The sequence below is a fragment of the Hydra vulgaris genome, chromosome 02 (genome assembly GCF_038396675.1).
Source record: "Hydra vulgaris chromosome 02, alternate assembly HydraT2T_AEP".
Lineage (NCBI taxonomy): Eukaryota > Metazoa > Cnidaria > Hydrozoa > Anthoathecata > Hydridae > Hydra > Hydra vulgaris.
The window spans coordinates 56,630,674-56,650,554 of record NC_088921.1 but is presented as its reverse complement, the minus strand read 5'-3'; the positions used below and the strand labels follow the sequence as shown (position 1 = coordinate 56,650,554).

Sequence of the window (19,881 nt, the reverse complement as noted above, 5' to 3'; positions counted from 1 at the left end):
TATGGTTTACAGTATCAAAAGCCTTTGACAGATCAATGAAAACTCCTAATGTAAAGTAGTTAGTACATAATGCGTTTGTTATTTGATTGACTATTTCAAGCACTGCGTGTTCAGTGGAACATTTTTTTTTAAACCAAACTGTTTTGCGTACAACATATTGTTTTCTGATAAATAATTAAATAGCCTGTTGTACATTTTTCTTTCAAGCAATTTTGAGAAACATGGTAATATAGATATAGGTCTATAATTAGAAATAATAGAGTCATCGCAAGTCTTAAAAACCGGTGCGATTCGTGAAATTTTTAATTTTTCCGGGACAATACCTGTTTTAAAAGAAAGATTAAAGATGTGAAACAAAAGAGGTTCGATTATATGATAAACAGATTTTACAACATTAACTTTAATTTTATCAAATCCAGCACTTTTGTTAGTTTTAAGATTATAAAGGGCGGTTCGCAATTCAATTAATTTAAGATTAGGTTCATCAATAATTTTATCGTAATTTTTTAAGTAAGACTCAAATGAAGTTGAATTCAGAGGAATTTTTGATGCCAACTCGGACTAGCATTAATTAAAAAAACCGTTTATTTTTTCAGCAATAATTGATTTATCATAAATATTTTTTCATCAACTGTTATTTTTTTTGGCAGAGTGTTTCTTGCATAATTATTTTTGCCAATTACTTCTTTAATTACATTCCAAGTTTTTTTGGTGTTTCCGAGCATTCACAGCGTTCACAACGAAAAATTGCTAAAATTTGTAAGGTTTTGCAACCTTTTGTCAATAAAATCAAACACAACATGGAAAACGACATCACTCGTTCTCCAAAAAGGAAAGGGCGGAGTGGATCAAAACGTAAAACTACTCCCAGGACAGACAAAATTATAAGAGATATTTGTCTGGAAAATAGAAAAAAAAATCATCCTTCTTGCTGTTAAAACTTGTTCAAGAATCTGAAATACAAGTGTCGGAGTGCACAGTGCAGAGGCACCTGGGTGAAGTTGGTTTAAAATCACACAAATTGGCTAAAAAGACCAAGGCTAACTCCAGCAATAATAATGAGATTGCAATGGACAAAAAATCATAAGTATATAACTATTGGAGATTGGGAACGTGTAAGCTTATCAATTTTGAGTATAATGTTTTTAAAAAAGTGTTTAATTCTTGACATAAAGTTAGTTACAACAACACCATGATGATTTTTTCAGGTGTGTTTTTCAGACGAATCAACTTTTGAGATCTTATTGGACAAACCACCTTCGTCCGGAGAAGACCAAACGAAAATATCATCCAGATTGCATTGTGCACTATTAAACATTCAACTAAAGTTATGGTGTGGTCAGTTATCAGTGGTAAAGGCATGGGAAGTCTATATATTTTCAATGGAATAATGAACCAAATACAGTATCAAGAGATTATGGGGAGCCAACTTATCCCCCAAATACAAGAATGGTTTCCAAATAGCAATACATTTACGTTTATGCATGATAGTACTCCATGCCATAAAGCTAAAAGAATCACACACTTTCTTAAAACAAAAAATATCCCTGTTTTAGATTGGCCAGGAAACTTTCCTGACCTGAACCCGATTCAGAATTTGTGGGACATTCTCAAGAAGCAGAAATGAAGCGATTTTTCTTGACTTGTATAATTAAGTTTCTATCAAAACTCTAAGAAGTCTTTTTTTGCGACCCTACCCTTCTTTTGTGGCTGTTGTTCCGATCAAATTATACTTCTTCATTATGTCGGATACTGCATTATGAGAAATTCCAGTCTCGTGCTGCACCTGACGATAGGTTTTACCCTGATTGACTAGATCGACAGCTAAATTTCTCTGAGAAACAGTCCAGTTTACTTCCAACCATTTTACTTAAAAAAACATGAAACCTTTTTTTATACGAAACTTTTTTTTACTACAAAAAAACAGTTTTTTGTTATTTCATTAATTGTATAAAAATTTGCTAAAATATTTCAACAAATTTCACATAAAATTAATTAAACTTACCTAAATATCGCTTGGTCGGATAATTTTTTTACCAGCCTATTTGATACTAAGTTTCTTTTAGGACAAATAATAAACCAAATTAAGCATGAATCAAAAAATATGAACGCTAAATAACATACTATTCCTAATAAAATTAAAATGACAGAAAAAAGTAAGTATCGCTATTCATTGTTTTTAGTATAAGACAATGTATATTTATATACATTGTTTTTAGTATGAGGCACTGTATATATATATATATATATATATATATATATATATATATATATATATATATATATATATATATATATATATATATATATATATATATGTATATATATATATGTTTGTGTGTTTATGTCTATATACTGTTTACAGAACAGTTATAAATTTTAAATCTTGTATAAAAAATATGTCATATCCCGATTAGAAAGGTATATGTGACCCAATGTGGCCGTAATGTTTACAAGGGCAATAAAAGTTGATAACTATATCCCAGTTGATAATTGATATATATGCTGATGATCAGTGCGGCCCACATGTGGAACACATAATGCATCCACATAATTATTCCACTTAGTGTGCTATAACCCTTAAATAAATACGTACTAAATTAGGCGTGGCTATCATATGGACCGCACTTATAAAACGCACAATCTTGCCTCATTTTGAATTTTAAATTTTAACCAATTTTAAACTACGATTCAATGAATTGTAGTAAACTTTCGAATATTCCATGATATCATGTAGTTTACAGTATTGATAATTTTCAATTCATAGTTGTAAGTATGTTTGAGCGGTTTTGTAATAAATATATTTGAGAATTGTTATTCAAAATAAACTTTTAATAAAATTTGTAAATCAGAGTTACACTTAACGAATAAAAATTTGTTGTTATACTTAACGAATTTTACTTAAGTTTTACTTATTCCAAACAGAGTTATACTTAACGAAAAAAAATGTAATTATAGTTATACTAAACGAAGATAAAAATATTTTAATACGTTATGTTTGCTACCAGAAAAAACGTTAGATTTTAAAATGGCGGGCGATGTAAGCAAGCTTTCTTTATTATTGATTTTTTTCTCTCAGTTTTGTTTATACATGGATTTCATATGAAACTATCTTTTGCTACTGTTGAATGCTAGATAAAGTGTTTGAAGAATGCTAGATAAAGAATTGGAAGATAATATTGCATTTTGATTGGATGATTCATCGGATTATTTTTATGTAAAAACTAATACAGAATGAATTTTTTATGTTTAATGAAAAGTTGTTATACGTATATATTTATCTGTGAATAAAATTATAAATAAAAGCGAAAAGTATGATATTTTTCTATTTAAGTTTTTTAACTGGTATTCTTATACAAATAATTATACATACAGTATGATACTTATTTGTATAGATATATATGTATAATTATTTTTATATTCTATACATAAACAAATCTTCTATATAATTATTAATACAAATATATAATATTCTATATTAATACAAATATTCTATACATAAACAAATCAAATGACTTGTTTAAATATGATATTTTAACAAGTCAGAAGATTTGTTTATGTATTTGTTATAACTTTCTGGTAGAAAAATAACGCGGCTTTCGTTATTTAGTGTGGTTTTAATGGTATAAACATTATAGCCACATATGGAACACACCAACGCCATCCCATAAGAGAGAGTGGTAAATATATGGTTAACATGCAATTGCCATATCTGGCCCACATGAAAATTTTTTTTTCGGGATAATATGTGTGTGTACATTCAATATTGTGTTGAATTAAATTTGTTGAAAGTACTCTTACTCATTTTAAATTTGTTTTTGTTTAGCGTTTCATAGTAGTACTATCTCACTTTTATACGAAAAGAAATTGATACAAGGCAGTATATGAATTATGCTGAGTGCCAGTTTAAAATTTTATGGTAACAAAAAACATTATTAGATAAAAACATAAATAGATGTTAATTGGATGCAAGTTGCCACTTTGTATAATAAAGTATAAAAACTTAATCCGAAATTATTGTTATTAACTCTGTCTTATAACAAAATGCTTTATAATGCTTTATAACAAAATCTAGAATGCTTTAAAATGCTTTAAAACAAAAATTATTAAAAACAATGGAAAATCCGTAGTTTTTTACAAATACGCAAAATATAGCATCTGTACAAAATGTTTAGGTTACTTTAATCATTTTTATTTCCTCTGGTCAAATTGTCTCTGGTTATGTTAATAAAGCTGGCCACTTATGCACAAGAAGAACCGAAGTGGACCACCTTATGTATAAAAAAAAAATATAATCAAAGTCCTAATAAAAATAATATAATAACCTAAAAAATAATATAATAACCTAAAAAAAATAATATAATAACCTAAAAAAATATAATCAAAGTCCAAATTCCTATTAGTTATATTCGAAGCAATCTTTACAGTGAAAAAGTACTTGAATTTACAAATTGCAATCTCCTAATGTTGTTTTTTATGGATCTCTTAAAAAATATTGGAGGAAAATACTTGATCAATTGTAAACCTCTTGTTTAAAAAAAGCACAGACAATTACAAATACAAAATCTCCTTTGTTCTTTATTTAATTATAATCATTATATTTGTTAAATGAAATGGTAATTAGCAACTTAGTAGCTTAGTGGTTTTGAAAGAAATATGGGGTTTACCCATTAGATATAAGTATCATCTTCAATCATTTGCCAGATGGTAGTTGTAACTTTAGTATGCCGAGAAGTAATTAATGTTCTTTAACAACTTTTTTATGTTGATGTCAAGGAAAAAGCAGGCTCAAAGGGAAAAAAAAAAATTACTTTTGACCATGATAAAAATATTTCTTTTGAGGATTTTTTCGCAATATGCAAAGACGTCCTACTTGCACAGTCTGTAAGTGAAACTGATGTAAATGAGACTTTTTTTATGCTCGTCCACTTAAAACATACCCATTTAAACAAAATAAAATGCTAACTAGGTGTTTGTTATGAAATAATATTATATTATTTTAGCAATAGTAAATTAATGTGAAACAAGACTGTTGTTTTTATTAAATTTTATAACAAAGCATTTTTGCATAGGTTTTGCTTTTAAAAAAACCCATTCAAAGTTACCCCATTTGTGGGGTAACTTTGATAGACTATTTAAATTAATATTATACAAAATCCTTTTATTTAAATATTACTTTGAATATGAATCAATCTTAGCTTCTTAAGCATGAGTCAATCTTTGCCTCAATATTCATTTTGTTAAATTTCAAATATTGTCAATAGTGATAGAAGAGCAAGTAAAAATATCTCAAAAACATTCAAAGTAACCCGGTACGGTAATATAATCTATTTCTAATGCAATTTTTCAAATAGTTTGCAATATTCGGTCAAATACCGAATAGTATAAAATGTTGCCGAATACACCGAATACCGAATAGCTGCCGAATATTCGTGGCATCTCTAATTTTTACAACATGCAACATTCAAAGTGGAATCATAAAAAACGAAGGGTTGTTCACCGAAAAACAAAACTTAAGAAAATTTCGCATTTTTTTTCTTCCTTAATTCAAATTGCTATTATGGAAATACACGATTTATAGTCTCAGTTTCTTTCCCCAAATTATTTCAAAATTGTTTAGAAAAGTAATCATTTCTATAATTTGAGAAGATTTGAGAAAAAATTTGAGAAGCGGAATATGACATATTGATATTACTTTGATATAATTTCTTTGATATGAAATTTTTTTAACGTTAAATATCTTTCCTAACCAAATTTACCACTAATTTAGATTCCAAATATTTAACTTACTAAACGATTTTGAAATAATTTATGAAACGGAACTGAGAATATAAACCCGTATATTGAAAACGCGCAAGTTCACCTTCCGTAACGCATTATACGAAAAAAAACAAATAATAATAATTCCGTAATAATTTTTACGAAAAGAAACTTGCGAAAGAAATCATTTCGAAAAAATACTTGCAAAACAGTTCCTTAAAGAATGAGCATTTTGGAGTATTACGTATGGTTGACAGGTTTTATTGAAATACGTGTGCACCTGGTGCTTTCAAAAGAATGCTAACGGGTGATGCGGAAGTTATCGGACAAATCCTAATTTCATTATTTGAGCATAATAATTAGTTTTTGTGGTTTTATGCGTAGGCATAAACGTTCTATAAAACATAAACTTTACTGTTTGAAACACAATTATTTAAAATGAGGTTAAATGCAGCTGAACGAGAATCTTTTCGAAAGCGACTAAAAATGTTTTTTGTAAATAAACCTAATATAAAAAATAAAAAAAAAATTGTAAATCATTTTGAAAAGGAAGGATTCGCTCGAAGTACAATATATGATAACCTAAAAAGACTTGAAGCTGTTCAATCGTTTTCTGATAGAAAGCACCCTAGTCGTCCGACATCCTGGACTAGAGAAAAGAAAGCCGAATTAACGAGACTTGTCAACAATCGAAAAGGGGTCAGTCAGAGAAAAATAGGTATTAAATTCGGTGTAAATCAATCGACAATTGGTCGTCAGTTCAAAAAAATGAATATTAAATATAGAAAACGTTAAAAGACTCCAAAATACACTATAGAACAACAAATAAAGGCAAAGAAAAGAAGCATTAAACTAGTTAACACAAAATCGCTTCTAGTCGTCGATGACGAAAAATACTTTTGTTTTGCAAGGGGCAACATGCCTGGAAATTCTGGATACTACACAAACAACAAAAATACATTCCCAGAAAGTGTTCGTTTTATAGGAAAAGAGAAATTTCCAAAAAAATTATTAATGTGGATAGCCATATCTGACCGTGGTATGTCCGAGCCAATGTTTCGCACTTCCAAGGCTGTAGCGATCAATTCATCAATCTATATTAATGAATGTTTAGAAAAACGACTTCTTCCATTTATTCACAAGTATCATGGAGACTTTAACTATTTATTTTGGCCAGATTTAGCAAGTTCTCATTATTCTAAAGATTCTCTAAATTGGATGGACAAATATGTCTATTACGTTGATAAAGAATCCAATCCCCCAAATGTGCCTCAAGCACGACCAATTGAAAATTTTTGGGAACATTTGGCACAGAAGGTTTACGAGGGAGATTGGCAAGCTTTAACTGAGCAATTTTTGATTGATCACGTTAAACTAAAACTACAAGAAATTGATTTAAACTTTTTACAGTCGCATATGAAAGGCGTCAGAGCAAAATTGAGATCACTTGCAGATGGTGGTGTTTTTTCATATAAAAAAATAATATATTTTTATTAAAAGATTAATGCTTTATTTAAAAAAAATATAATAGTAGTTACTTAATTGGCTAAAATAAGACAATCCAACTTTATTATTTCGGCACATACGTTTTTATAATATAAAATGTTTTATGAATACAATTTCGTTATGGTCCAAATATATGCATCCTAACTTGTTTATTAATTATGGGTGATTATTATATATATATATAAATAACTTAAGTTATTATTGTTATCATTGTTATTATTGCTACTTCCATTCTTATTTTTATTTTTATTTCGGCTGTTATTGATTACTACTATATTATTTATAAATTATAAATATAATATAATGCTATTATTATTAACTCCAGGAAGGTTTTTACTTAAGATGAGTGTATGTACTATATGTAAACATCCATGAAGTGTTATAAATATATCAGAAATATACTGATTAATTGATTGATTATCATTTATTTGTCTTCGTCATTTATAACTTAAACAAAAGTTAGTTTCAAGCTCTAGTTTTTTAATTATTTTTTTTTCGTCTTAAAAACATATTACGTAATGTCCATTAGGCACAGTGGGCCAAACAGCTGTTTGGATATGTCACGGACAATGTCACGGACATTGAATCATAACATTTGAACGGAAAGTGCTATGGGGTTGATTAAGGACATTTTGGAAAGGTTTTTATGTGTAAACTTTGGAAAAACTAAAAAATAGTTTTGTTGCAGAATATTTAGGTCATAGTTTAAAAGAACAAAATATTGAAAATTTCTCAAAACTTGCTTTTTTATTGGTTATAACAAAAATACGTATAAATGTTTATAAATACGTTAGTATATTTTGTAATACAAAGAATACATAGGTACATCAATGACAAAAACAATAAAAATTATCAAAAGAAGTATTAAATACGTAATTTATTCATATGTTAACATTTTAAAATATGTGTCATCTTCAGATAAAATGTTATTAGAGACATTTTGTTTATGACAATATTTATCATCTTATATCCTCTTTCATACCAAAATTTGAAGGATACTTTTAATTTCTATCTCTTTTTAAAAATAATTTGATCAGATCATATCCACATTCTGTTAATGGTGTCTGTTAAATTGACAATTTAGGAGTTTTTTCTTGAGAGTCTATTATGTATCAATCTTAATGATTTGTTATTACCTTTTAACCCTGAATCATAAAGATTTACCAAACTGCTTTCCTAATTATTTAAAATTAGCCCCAAGAATAACCAATCAGTTTGTGAAGTGATAGTGTTATACTAATCCATGGTCAAGGTAAATTTATTTTTGTTTCAGGTGGAAACTCAACCTCGCTCAACTTGTTTCTACCGCACTTAACTTGTTTCTCCGCCCAGCAGCCTTGTTTGTCAATGTTCGTATTTCGAAGATATAGAGTTGAGAGAGGGTTATAAACACAATTAAGTAGCCTCCTCGCCTGTAGTGCCCTTCATGGCCTTAAGAAGGTGAATCAACAAAAACAAAAGAAAAACAACTCATTAAATACGAATAGACAATAGCTTTTATATTGATCCAAATAATTTTTTTTTTTTTGAGGAAAATACACAAAGAATTACTAAAAGTACCAATTCGAACTTTTGAAACATTGCATGATATTGAGCAACAATTGTGCAATAATTAAATCCCTGTTTAATTTTTTGTGCAATAGTTCAGTAACTATATAACCTGTTGTTATTATTTTTCTTTTTACAATTTTATCAGAGTAGTCCCATTCTATACCAGTTTTTTTTTAATATCTCTGTTTGTAATGAAGTCTCTGCTTGCTTCAGAAATCTATTAGAAGCACTGAACCAATCAAAAACACCAGTTTTCACATATACAACAGTCTCTATGAAAATGGTCTAATGTACTCAATAAGACATTAAGAACCTATAGAAATATCATTAATTTTAAATGTAATAATTTTAATATCAAAGGTTGGAATTGGTTTGAGGGTTTGTCCAGTCCTTGTAATATATTTAACCTGAATTTAATGGAGTTGTGTCAAAAATAATTGCCACAAGTGTTTTTTCTAGTTTCCATGTCTTTACAGCATCTATGGTAGCTGTTGCTGACTTCGCCCAGTTGTATCAGGAATTCTGGATACACACAACAATTTCCCTTCAGGTGCACTGAATTTTCTTGTTACTACAATGGCCAAACGTTTCACTTTACCATCGACCTCAGATACCAGCTTTGAATCACAGTGAATGGAAGAGTACATGGGTGAAATGAATTTTTTCTTAATATCATCGGGAACTTGCTGTCGAATTTTATTACCTGATCTGTTTGCTGTGCTTTTTGAGATTTCATCTAAATTGTGACCTAATGCTTCAGCTACAGCTAAAATGATCCCAGATCTTTCTCTGTTGGATAGATTCAACCTATCAGCCATTAAGGAAACTTTAGGGTTTTTTAATATCTTGATTTTTTTGTTCTGTCTAGAAATAGTACTTTCTTCATTTTTATTACGAATTTTGTCTTCATTATCAAATACTGCCAATACATTGAAACTTTTTTCTTTTATGTTTTCCTTTCTAGATTTCTCTTTTTCAATAGCCTTTATTTTATGTTTCTCCAAAAATTGCTTTTTTAAGTGACGCTGATCTGAGAGAAAATCTATATCTGATCTCTGACTATTGGTACTACACGAGGTATCTTTTCTTATCAAATTTTCTGCATTTGATGCTGCAATATCAAACAACGATGATAGTTTATTAGTAAAACTCAGAAATTGAGCTGCATAACATTTTTTTTAGCATTTTTAATCAAGTTCTCTCTAAGATGAATCAGATGCAGTATCATACTAAAAATATCTTTTTGCTTTTTTGTTGGAATTCCTGCCATTTTCCAAAAAACATTAACTTTTTACCAAAGTACAGATCCAACTTCTTTTTTACCAGTTAATTTCAAATCAAATTTTTTAAGATAAAGATAATGGCGTACAATATCTTCATTTGTTGGTAGTTGATTATACATCTTTGCTTCTAGGGTAAGTAATTAACCAACAATATTATCAAACTTCTCATCATTTTCCCTCAATTTACTATTGCTCATAACTGATCGAATATTTTTTTATATATTATATATATATAGATAAAAAGTAACTATAAATTATAAAATTATTTGAATAATGTATGTAACATTAATATTCATCATAAAAAATATTCTCATCTTAAACATTGCGAATAATATTATTTAATAACTTTTGAGAATCATTGAATTGAAACAAATTATATTTACTAACATTACCTAAGATAAATAGTTTAGAATTATAATAGTGATCCATATTGATAAAAAACATATTTAATTGCAATAATACATTTATATATTTAGCCTAAAATCACAGTTTAAAAGTAAATAATTTTGAAAAAGTGGGCGGCAGAGGGGTAAAAACATTAAAAGAAGGGTGGAGGGGGGGTCAAACTTAATAATTTTCTAAAAATCTTCTTATTTTCACTTTTAACGGAAAAAACTGCACACAAAACTGAAGAAATTTTTTTTTTTTTTTGGGACACCCTACTGTCCATATATCTGTTTTATGTAAAATATGAAACTATTAATTCGTCAATAGTTAGAAACTTCCTTTAGGTGGCCCTTTAGTTACCACCACTAGAGAAGTGACTTGGACCCAGCTATAAAGATAAAATAATATAATAAAAAACATAAATAATTGCTACAAATAGTACTCTTATGAAATACGAGCATAAAACTTTTCTTTCTAATTTTCACGTTTTTTTAATTTAAATTGATGAACATTTAATACAATTTATATCTAAATATCATCGTTCTTAATTAAATTTTTAGAGAAAATTGGTTTTTAATATGTCGAGAGTTACCCATATTACGATCAAAGATAAGTTTTAAATAACTGCACTAAGTATAAATGAAAACAGAGGTCTGTTGACTATAATAATTCTGTTAGGGATTACAAAGAGTGTTATGGTATGTGGCAATGTTTGATAGAAATTTTTAAATGTTTAGAGTTGATTACTTTTGTAAACGGGGATTTGGATTTCTAGTCAATAAACGTAAATATAAATTTATTGTTAGGGAATAATCCTAAATAGTCGGTGTTAACTTTTTCTAAAAATTTTTCTGAAAAAAAATTGTGATTTCTGTTATGCAGAGTATTTTGCTTGGATAACTTTTTCAAAATTTCGCAGTTGTTTGGTTTGTCTTTAATCATTTTTTTCCATATGAAGAAAATATACTTTTCATATATGAGTTTTTATATATGGGTTTTTATATATGGGTTTTCATATATGAGGTCATATAAAGGTTTCTTTTTTTGTTTAGCCGTTCACTTAATAGTGCAGTGAATTCTTTCAACTTGGAGAAAAAACCTCAGTTCTCCTGAAAACTTTAGATCTCTTTACTTCTTAATGGAGAATCATTATCTGTCAATATTTTTTTCAGGTGCTCTTATTTTGCAAAATATAGCTAGATGTCGAATCATTCCTGTGCTTCCCGGTGAGTGTGACAACTGCTGCTGCATTGCGATGGATAAAGTGTCCGGCCTGCTGGTGCATTTCCAACTTTAAATATGTTTTTGTAAAAGCAATACCGGTTTTATTTACAGAGATTTGAAGACTGTTTTCATTTACCGACTGTGTGCTTTTTTTAACGGATCGGCCGAAATTTCTTTTTTACGATATCAGCTTGACATAAAGATCCAAATTGTTTTTGTCAACTAACTTCTGAAACACGTTTACTATTTGCCGAAATATCAGTTCATTTGACGCTTTTGACTTCAGCCTCAATTTTCCAGTTAAACTTTCAGAAATCTAGTTAAAAACCGTCACGAAGTTTGTGAACATTCGTAGTTTGATGAGCTTCTATGCTAAAGTCATATTAACACCGTGCCTTACGTGTGGTGTTAATATTGGCCCTTATGCAGGTAAGTTTAGCTTAACCAATTTGAACAAGAGCTCTAAATGCTAAGAAAATATCATTAACCCACACTTTACTTTCGTACCTTCGCACTTCCTGTTCTCGAGCAATAAGACTATCTTCCATTCTTTTTATTACTTCCTCCAGCCAGAGGCTATTCTACAAATATAATGAGGGAGGAGGGGGGGAGTGAATCTTCAAAAAGTACCGACTGGCTTCTTAAAAATAAAAAATTGTCCCCAAAACGAAAATTTAATCGAATGAGTTGTGTCAAATACCCGACTAGCTAACTAAATTCGTGGGGAAGGGGGTGGGGGTGGTGTACATCCTTCTTTCCGCCTAAAAAATTAGTTTTAAACTTATTTGTAATATTTACAGTGTTTATATATATGTGCAATATTTACAGCAAATTATGTTCCAAAGAGATGAGGGGGGGGGGGAGGGAAGAGTGAGAGACAAAGAGAAAAAGATAGAGAGAGAGAATGAGAGAAAGAGCGAGAGAGAAAAAGATAAAGAGATGAAAAGAGATAAACCAAATTTCTTTAACTTATAAAATTGACAATTTTAAAATGTTTTAAAATTGTCAATGTTATAAGTTAAAGAAACATGTTTATATTAAAGCTGCAGTTCAAGATATCTGTATTCAAGTTTATATGATTTTTAAATACATTTCTTTACAAAAATTCACTTTAATTTATGTATACATTTTTAATCAAATTAATTTTTATTTTAAAAAAGATTATTGTTATCGTTATGCTGTTTTTATAGCATTAAAACCCACCTGGCCGAATGAATACTGTTATACCGCCGTCACATATTTTTATTATATCAATATAATACAGGACGTAATTATATTTAAGGAACCAACTAAGACAAAAAAACAACAAAAATGTTCGAAATTTTAAAATAACAAGAGAAATGTATTTAAAAAAAAAATTCTAAATAGTTAAATTAAGTTAATAAATTTTATCATTTTTAATTTATAACTTTTTGAAAATATTTAAAAAAATAAAAAGTAAACAAAAAAAATGTTTTGCTAAAGCGTATATAAGATCTTTTTTTTTTTTTTGAATTAATAACAATGAATACATCAAACTTTATACTTATCTATGTTGGATATGGAATACTACCGATTCAAATATTAGGATCATATTTATTGTTTAAAGTTAGAAGAAAACTTGATAAAGTTCAGTTTTTATTGTTGCTGAGTAACTGTTTTCTTGACATCCAATTAAATATTGTCCTTCCAACTCAAATTTTATGCAACACTTTGAAAATAAAACCACTTTTTTTTGCTTCAATTTACATGAACAGCGGTTTATCATTGAATTTTTACTGCACTATTTTTCTTTTATCTGTTAATCGTTTTTCTGAAGTTTATCTTAACTTACATTATAATCAAACATGGACATATCATCGTGTAAAAGCAGCTTTAGCTATTATTTTTATAACGTCAACAGTTTTAACAGCGTGTATTATTATTTTTGATCATAATTTTAAATGCGAATTCTTTTTTTTGAAGTACTTTTTTCCAATAATAAATATCTGTATACTGTTAGTTGTCGTTGTCTCTTATGCTTATATATGTTTTAAATATTATGAAAGTAAAATCTGGAACAAAAACAAGATTGAAAATCATTCAGCTTTGTTTGTCGATCAATCATGCTCTAAAGAAAACTTAAAAAATCGTAAGCAACTGATCAAAAGTATTGTGCTGTTTGGCTTATTAACAGCATCCTATGTTGTATTTATGGCAATCCCAGACATGATTAACTGGTTTATAAATTGGTTTCATTACAGTTTTAAAACTTATAATATTTATCTATATAATATGTATTATATTGGTATAGTTTTGGACGTAATAATATTTATTTATTTTTCTTTGCCTGTAAGAAGCGAATTCAAAAATACATTTAACTGCCTACTGAACAAACAAAAAAAGTTAAACCGAAATATATCCAGAAGTGTACATTCTACATCTGTAGCCTGAAACATACGTCCCGAACATATATGCTAAAATTTTCTCAATGTCTCAAATTGTATTATTCATGTCTTTATCTAGAAAAAGAAGTTAAAAACTCAAAAAAAAAAAAAAAAATTGAGCAACCTTTTTTTAAGCACCGTTTATTTAACAGTAAAACTATTTTTATTCTGACGTAATTATTCTAAATCCATATTTTTGAAAAAATGAACGTTTTTTTGTTTATATGTTTCTATATGCAAAGACAGTTTAAAAAAAAATTATAAATAAGGTAACCATTTTGAAGTTTGGAATTTTGACATGTTAGATTTAAGAGGAATGAGCAGTTTATGGGTAAAACTTTAATGTAATTGTTTACAGCACCATGCAAAGCTAAAAAACTTCACTAGTACTAGCAATGTAAATGTTAAAAAAACTCGGTCAGTAACCGGACATGTCATAATATTTTTCCATTGCACCACATATTTAACTGGTTCAACGAGTTCATCACCGGAGGTGAGAATACAAATAAACCTCAACCAATAATCTATGGAAACCACACCCTAAACAGATTAAATAAATAACAAGTATTATTTTAATTATATAAATAGAAGATGGATTAAATAAATTATGAAAACAGATAGTTTTTTTTTTAGTATATAAAATAAAATATTAAAAAATAAAAAGTTTGATATAAAAGGAGTTTTTGCGTAATCTTTTTAAAAACTTAAGTTTTTAATAAATATAATCGTTGCATGAAAATCATTTTTTTATTTTCGTTTAATTTTGGTACTTATAACCAAAAACCATTTCTACGTTGATGCATTAGTAAATTTAAGCAGACCAGAGCCTAATATGGAAGTTAAATTAAAAAAGCTGATAGTGAATTAAAGTCTGAGATCTTGTGATTCAACAAGTATCCCCAAATTCTAGCTTATTGATCATGATTGAATAATACTAAAAACATTTTCAAAACAAAATAAATATCTTTTAATAAGTAAATAATAACTTAAGGGAAAACAGGGGCAAAATGATTTTTTTTGCAAATAGATCTTGTCGAATATATCTTGCAAATATCTTGATCTTGTCTTGCAAAATCTTGATCTTGATCTTGCAAATATCAGATCTTGTCGAATATCTTGCAAATAGATCTTGTCGAAATAGATCGTGTTGAAACAGCTACATATTAATTTTTTTTTTGAACTATAATGTGATAAAATATCACTAACAGTTAGATTAGTTTAAAATTTTACGTAATTTTACTTTTATGTAATTTTACAGCGCCATGTTATATAATGCAGAAATTTATTATTTCGTGTGAAAAGCTCACACTGCAAGGTTTTAAACTTTGACAACCTTTGTAAAATAAAGATTGTTTTATAATTAATTTTTTTTTTGATTGCTTTCGAAACCATTAAACTTTTTCTTGTATATGTTTACATAGTCTAAAAAAATAAATCCTGCGACACTATTCCATTTGTTTTTTGTTCTGTTTTTGAAGAAGTTGAATCTTGTAATAAGGCGTGTGAGTTTTTTATTTTTATTTTCTGTGAATGATTTCTTGTTATTGCACACTTAGTTATTTTAGGAGGATGATTCCGTTGAACTTTAAAGATACTTATTTAATACTACTTTTTTTAAAAGTAGTCAAGTTAAATCTTTACAGTCTGTCTTCAAAAACAAGTATTTATTTGTCTGGACTTCTTTGCTTGTTTTCAAATTAAAAACTACTTTTAATAAGAATTCCACTTAGACGCTTTGATTTCCAAACGTGGACAAAACAATGACATGTATAGTAAGGTTGTTAAACTTTCATCCTATTGACGAAAAAAATTCTCTATCTGACGTAGCTTTTTATAAGTTTTTGCTACAATTGTGTTGATTTATTTTCCCATTTGACGTTATTTGATATCATAACATCTAAAGATTTGTCTCTAGTGTGGGTACTTTCATAATCGGAACATTTTGCTGAATCATATTGAGTGTAATAAGCGTACGTAATTACTGTTCAAGTTTGTTTTGCCAATAAGCATAGTTTTACATTTTTCTATATTCAAGTTGATAAGACCATTTTTCGCTCCATTTAACTTGCTTACTGAAGTCTTGCTGCAACGTTCGACTGTTTTTGACAGTGACTGAGAGTTAGAGAGTAAACTGTGATTCAAAGTCAAGTGATTCATTATTTTCTCTCTTTTTATGTTTTCAATTACTTTGAATTCTATCGATGTGAGCGATAGAGGCCTTTAATTTGTTATTTATATTTAATTTCTTTTTTTGAACAGAGGAATAATGTTTGCCCATAACCACAACCTGATAAAACAATACTAATACATCGTATCACTTTTATACGTCACTTTTATACGTCACTTTTATACGTCTAGTTGAAGTATAATATTTACTATTATTTATCTCACTCTGCAAACTGACTTTATTAATCTTGATGTTTTTCTAAAGGCATCCACTACTTGGACCAGCTCCATTATAATGAATTGCACTTTCTTAAAAAAAGTACAAAACTTTTAATTTTTGTGTTACAAAGTTGCTAAAGTATTAAAATGTTGTAAAAATCTACAGGTGCATTAAACAAACGAAGTCTAATTCATTTAAATTTCTCATTTATTCATTGTCATTTAAACAATAAATCCGAACTAAAGCCTTTTTATCGTCAACAGTAGAATCTTGCTCGTTTTATTAAATATAAAGAAAGATTTATTCATGAAAATTTTTACAAAAATGATAAGAAAATTACTTATCCCCCCCCCCCCCCATTTATTTATGCACTATTTTTTGTCTCTATGTTTTCTAGTTTTCATATATTTTATGTACTATTCTTTTATGTGTCTATTTTTTTCAATTTTTTAAAAATGAAGGAAAAAACTAATCATTTTTGAATTTTTTTTGCACATATTTTTATGTACTATATGCCTATTTGCCAATTTTTTTAAAAATGAAAAAGAAACATAACATTGATGCGATGGAGCATCGAATGCAAAGTACAAAAGCAAAAATATATTCGAACAATTATTCGAGTTTATATTATATATAACAAACTTATTTTAGTTATTACTTATTTTGACTTTCAATTATTCAAATATATTTTGTAATTGTAATTTAATTTTAGCTTTTTTGATATATTAGGACTGGTAAGGTAATTATTATTTGTTTTAGCTTTAGTATTCAATTATATTTTTTAATTTTTTTTAACGCATTAAAACTGGTAGATCACAATGAACACCAAAAAAAGAAAAGTTGCGGATGAAAATAGAAGATTTAATAAACTATGGACTGAAAAATATGCAGTTATAGAAAGTGATGGTAATCCTCTATGTTTAATATATTCTGTGAAACTTCAGAATAATGAATCAAGCAATATTGAACGACATTTTGAAGGAAAACATAAAGAATTTGCCCAAAAATATCCCGAAGGTGAATGCAGAAAAAAGCTATTAATGATTTGGAAAGAAAATAATTAATTCAATAAAATTGCTTTTCAAATTATATTCATTCAGGATCGACCACAACTGAAGTAAGCTTTGCATTATCATTGCAAATTGCAAAAGCTGGTAAACCATTTACAGATGGTGAGTTTTTGAAGGATTGCATGTATACTGTTTCTGGAATTCTATATAATGATTTTAAAAACAAAGATTTAATACTATCAAAGATTAAAGATATACCACTCTCGGCTAGAACCGTGAAGGAACGAATTTTGAATATTGCAGAAGAGGTTTCAAACATGAAAAATGAAGATATAAAAAGGGCTGATTTTTTGTCTCTGGCTATTGATGAATCTGTAGATGTCACTAATATTTCTCAATGGTGCGTAATGGTCAAAATACTTAACAGCCTCCGGTGTACAAGAGGAACTTCTTGAATTGTTGCCTATGAAGGAACAAACGAGAGGGAAAGATATCGCAGAATCAATTTTGAAATGTTTGGAAACAAAAAATATAAACATTGAGCGTATAGTATCCGTTGCAATTGATGGAGCACCTGCTATAATTGCAAAAAACAAAGGCTTTATCAATCTATTTTCCAGTCATATTTCTCATGAAATTATTTCATTTCATTGTATCTTACATTAGGAAGCTTTGGTTGCAAAATCTTTAGGAGCAATACCACAGCTGAAAAATGTAATGGAAGTCATTGTGCCCATAGTAAATTTCATCCGAGCAAAATCGTTAAATCACAGAATCTTTACAGTATTGTTAGAAGAAATGGATTTTATACATAAAGAACTAGTTACATTCACAGCTGTACATTGGTTGTCAAGAAGAAAAACTTTAAAACAATTTTTTGAATGCTTAAGTGAAATAACTAAATTTTTAGCTGCTAAAAATTATAATGGAGAACATTGCAAACTGTTAAAGATTTCAGAATGGCTGCAGAATTTTCATTTTTTGCTTGATATGACAGAACATTTTAATAAACTTAATCTGAAGATGCAAGGAAAAGGAAATATATCTGCCCAACTACTGCAAGAACTGATTACTTTTGAACAAAAATTACAGTTATTTTTAGACAATATTTCAGGAGACCAATTTATATATATATTACCAAGTTTACGAAACTTCAGGATGAAAATAATTTCAGAAGCAGAAAAGGTTGATCTTAAACAATTTTCTGAGATAACAACTACGGTTTGGAATAAAAGTATCTGGGCTAATAAATTTGAAGCAATGCTTGCACATATCGCTATCTCTGAAGAAAACATGAAAGATACGCCACAGGGTATCATATTCCAATGCTGGACTTCACTGCCAAATACTTATATAAATTCCAAAAAACTTGCTTATTGTCTATTAACAATTTTTAGTTCAATGTATAATTGTGAACAATTTTTTTCATCGATGAATTTTATTAAAAATAAATACCGAAGTAGGTTAACAGATGAAAGTACGCAGGCTCTACTACAGTTGCGTTCAACGAAAAAAAGTTCAAATCCAGAAATCACATTAAACTTCATTTCACCAATAATAGTTGTTATTAACTATAGCCTTTTCTATCTTTTTAATATAATATGTGAATTTCATTTTATGATTTCAAGTAAATGAAAAAAAAATTTTTAATTTTGTATTTTTGTGGCTTTTCATTACTATTTTGAATTTTTTTTAGTCGTTATGGTTCTTCGGTTAAAAAAGGTTCCCGACCCATGATATAGGTCAAGTTACTTCTCTACCATTAAATAACAGGTTATAACTAAAAAACCGGTAATAACTTTGAAGGGGCATAACTCCCTTGCTTTATGAGATAAAATCTTAATTTAAAAAAGAAAAAAATAATACTTTAGGTGGGCAATTTATTTGCATAACAATTTTTTTCAATCAAACCATTGCGTCTTACATAGTCTAATCGGCGCCGTGTTGACTCACAAAGGCGCTCAACAAGAGATTTTTCCATTTTAAAAAAAGCAATACTTTATTCTGTTCAACTTCTCGAGATTATAAGCTTTCCAATTATTCTCATGCACTTTTTCTTTGAAAATACTTCAAAAATCCTCAATTGGATGACATTAAGGCACATTTGCAGGGTTATCTTCTCTTTTGACAAAAATGATCTTTTTCTCATTCATGTAGTTTTGTACAGATTTTGCGTAATGAGACAATGCCAGATCAGCCCATAATTTGTATTCGCCAGTAGAATGATACTTTTTGATAAATGGAATTAGTTTGTTTTTAATACAATCATTTTTGTAGACTTCTTGGTTGATTGCAAAGCCACTTTCTCTGAATATTGGCGAAAAATTCCTTTATCGGAAAAGCAAATCCAAAAGAGTAATTTCTTTTCA

General features: G+C 28.2%; 1 protein-coding gene across 1 annotated transcript; it reads left to right on the top strand.

The window, feature by feature from the left end:
* Nucleotides 1-17,320: 17,320 nt before the first annotated feature.
* On the top strand, nucleotides 17,321-19,147 carry LOC136076167 (general transcription factor II-I repeat domain-containing protein 2-like). Its single transcript, XM_065789641.1, has 3 exons — nucleotides 17,321-17,519; nucleotides 17,603-17,922; nucleotides 18,179-19,147. Exons 1-3 carry the CDS (start codon nucleotides 17,321-17,323, stop codon nucleotides 19,145-19,147), a joined length of 1,488 nt encoding a protein of 495 aa, XP_065645713.1.
* Nucleotides 19,148-19,881: the final 734 nt, after the last annotated feature.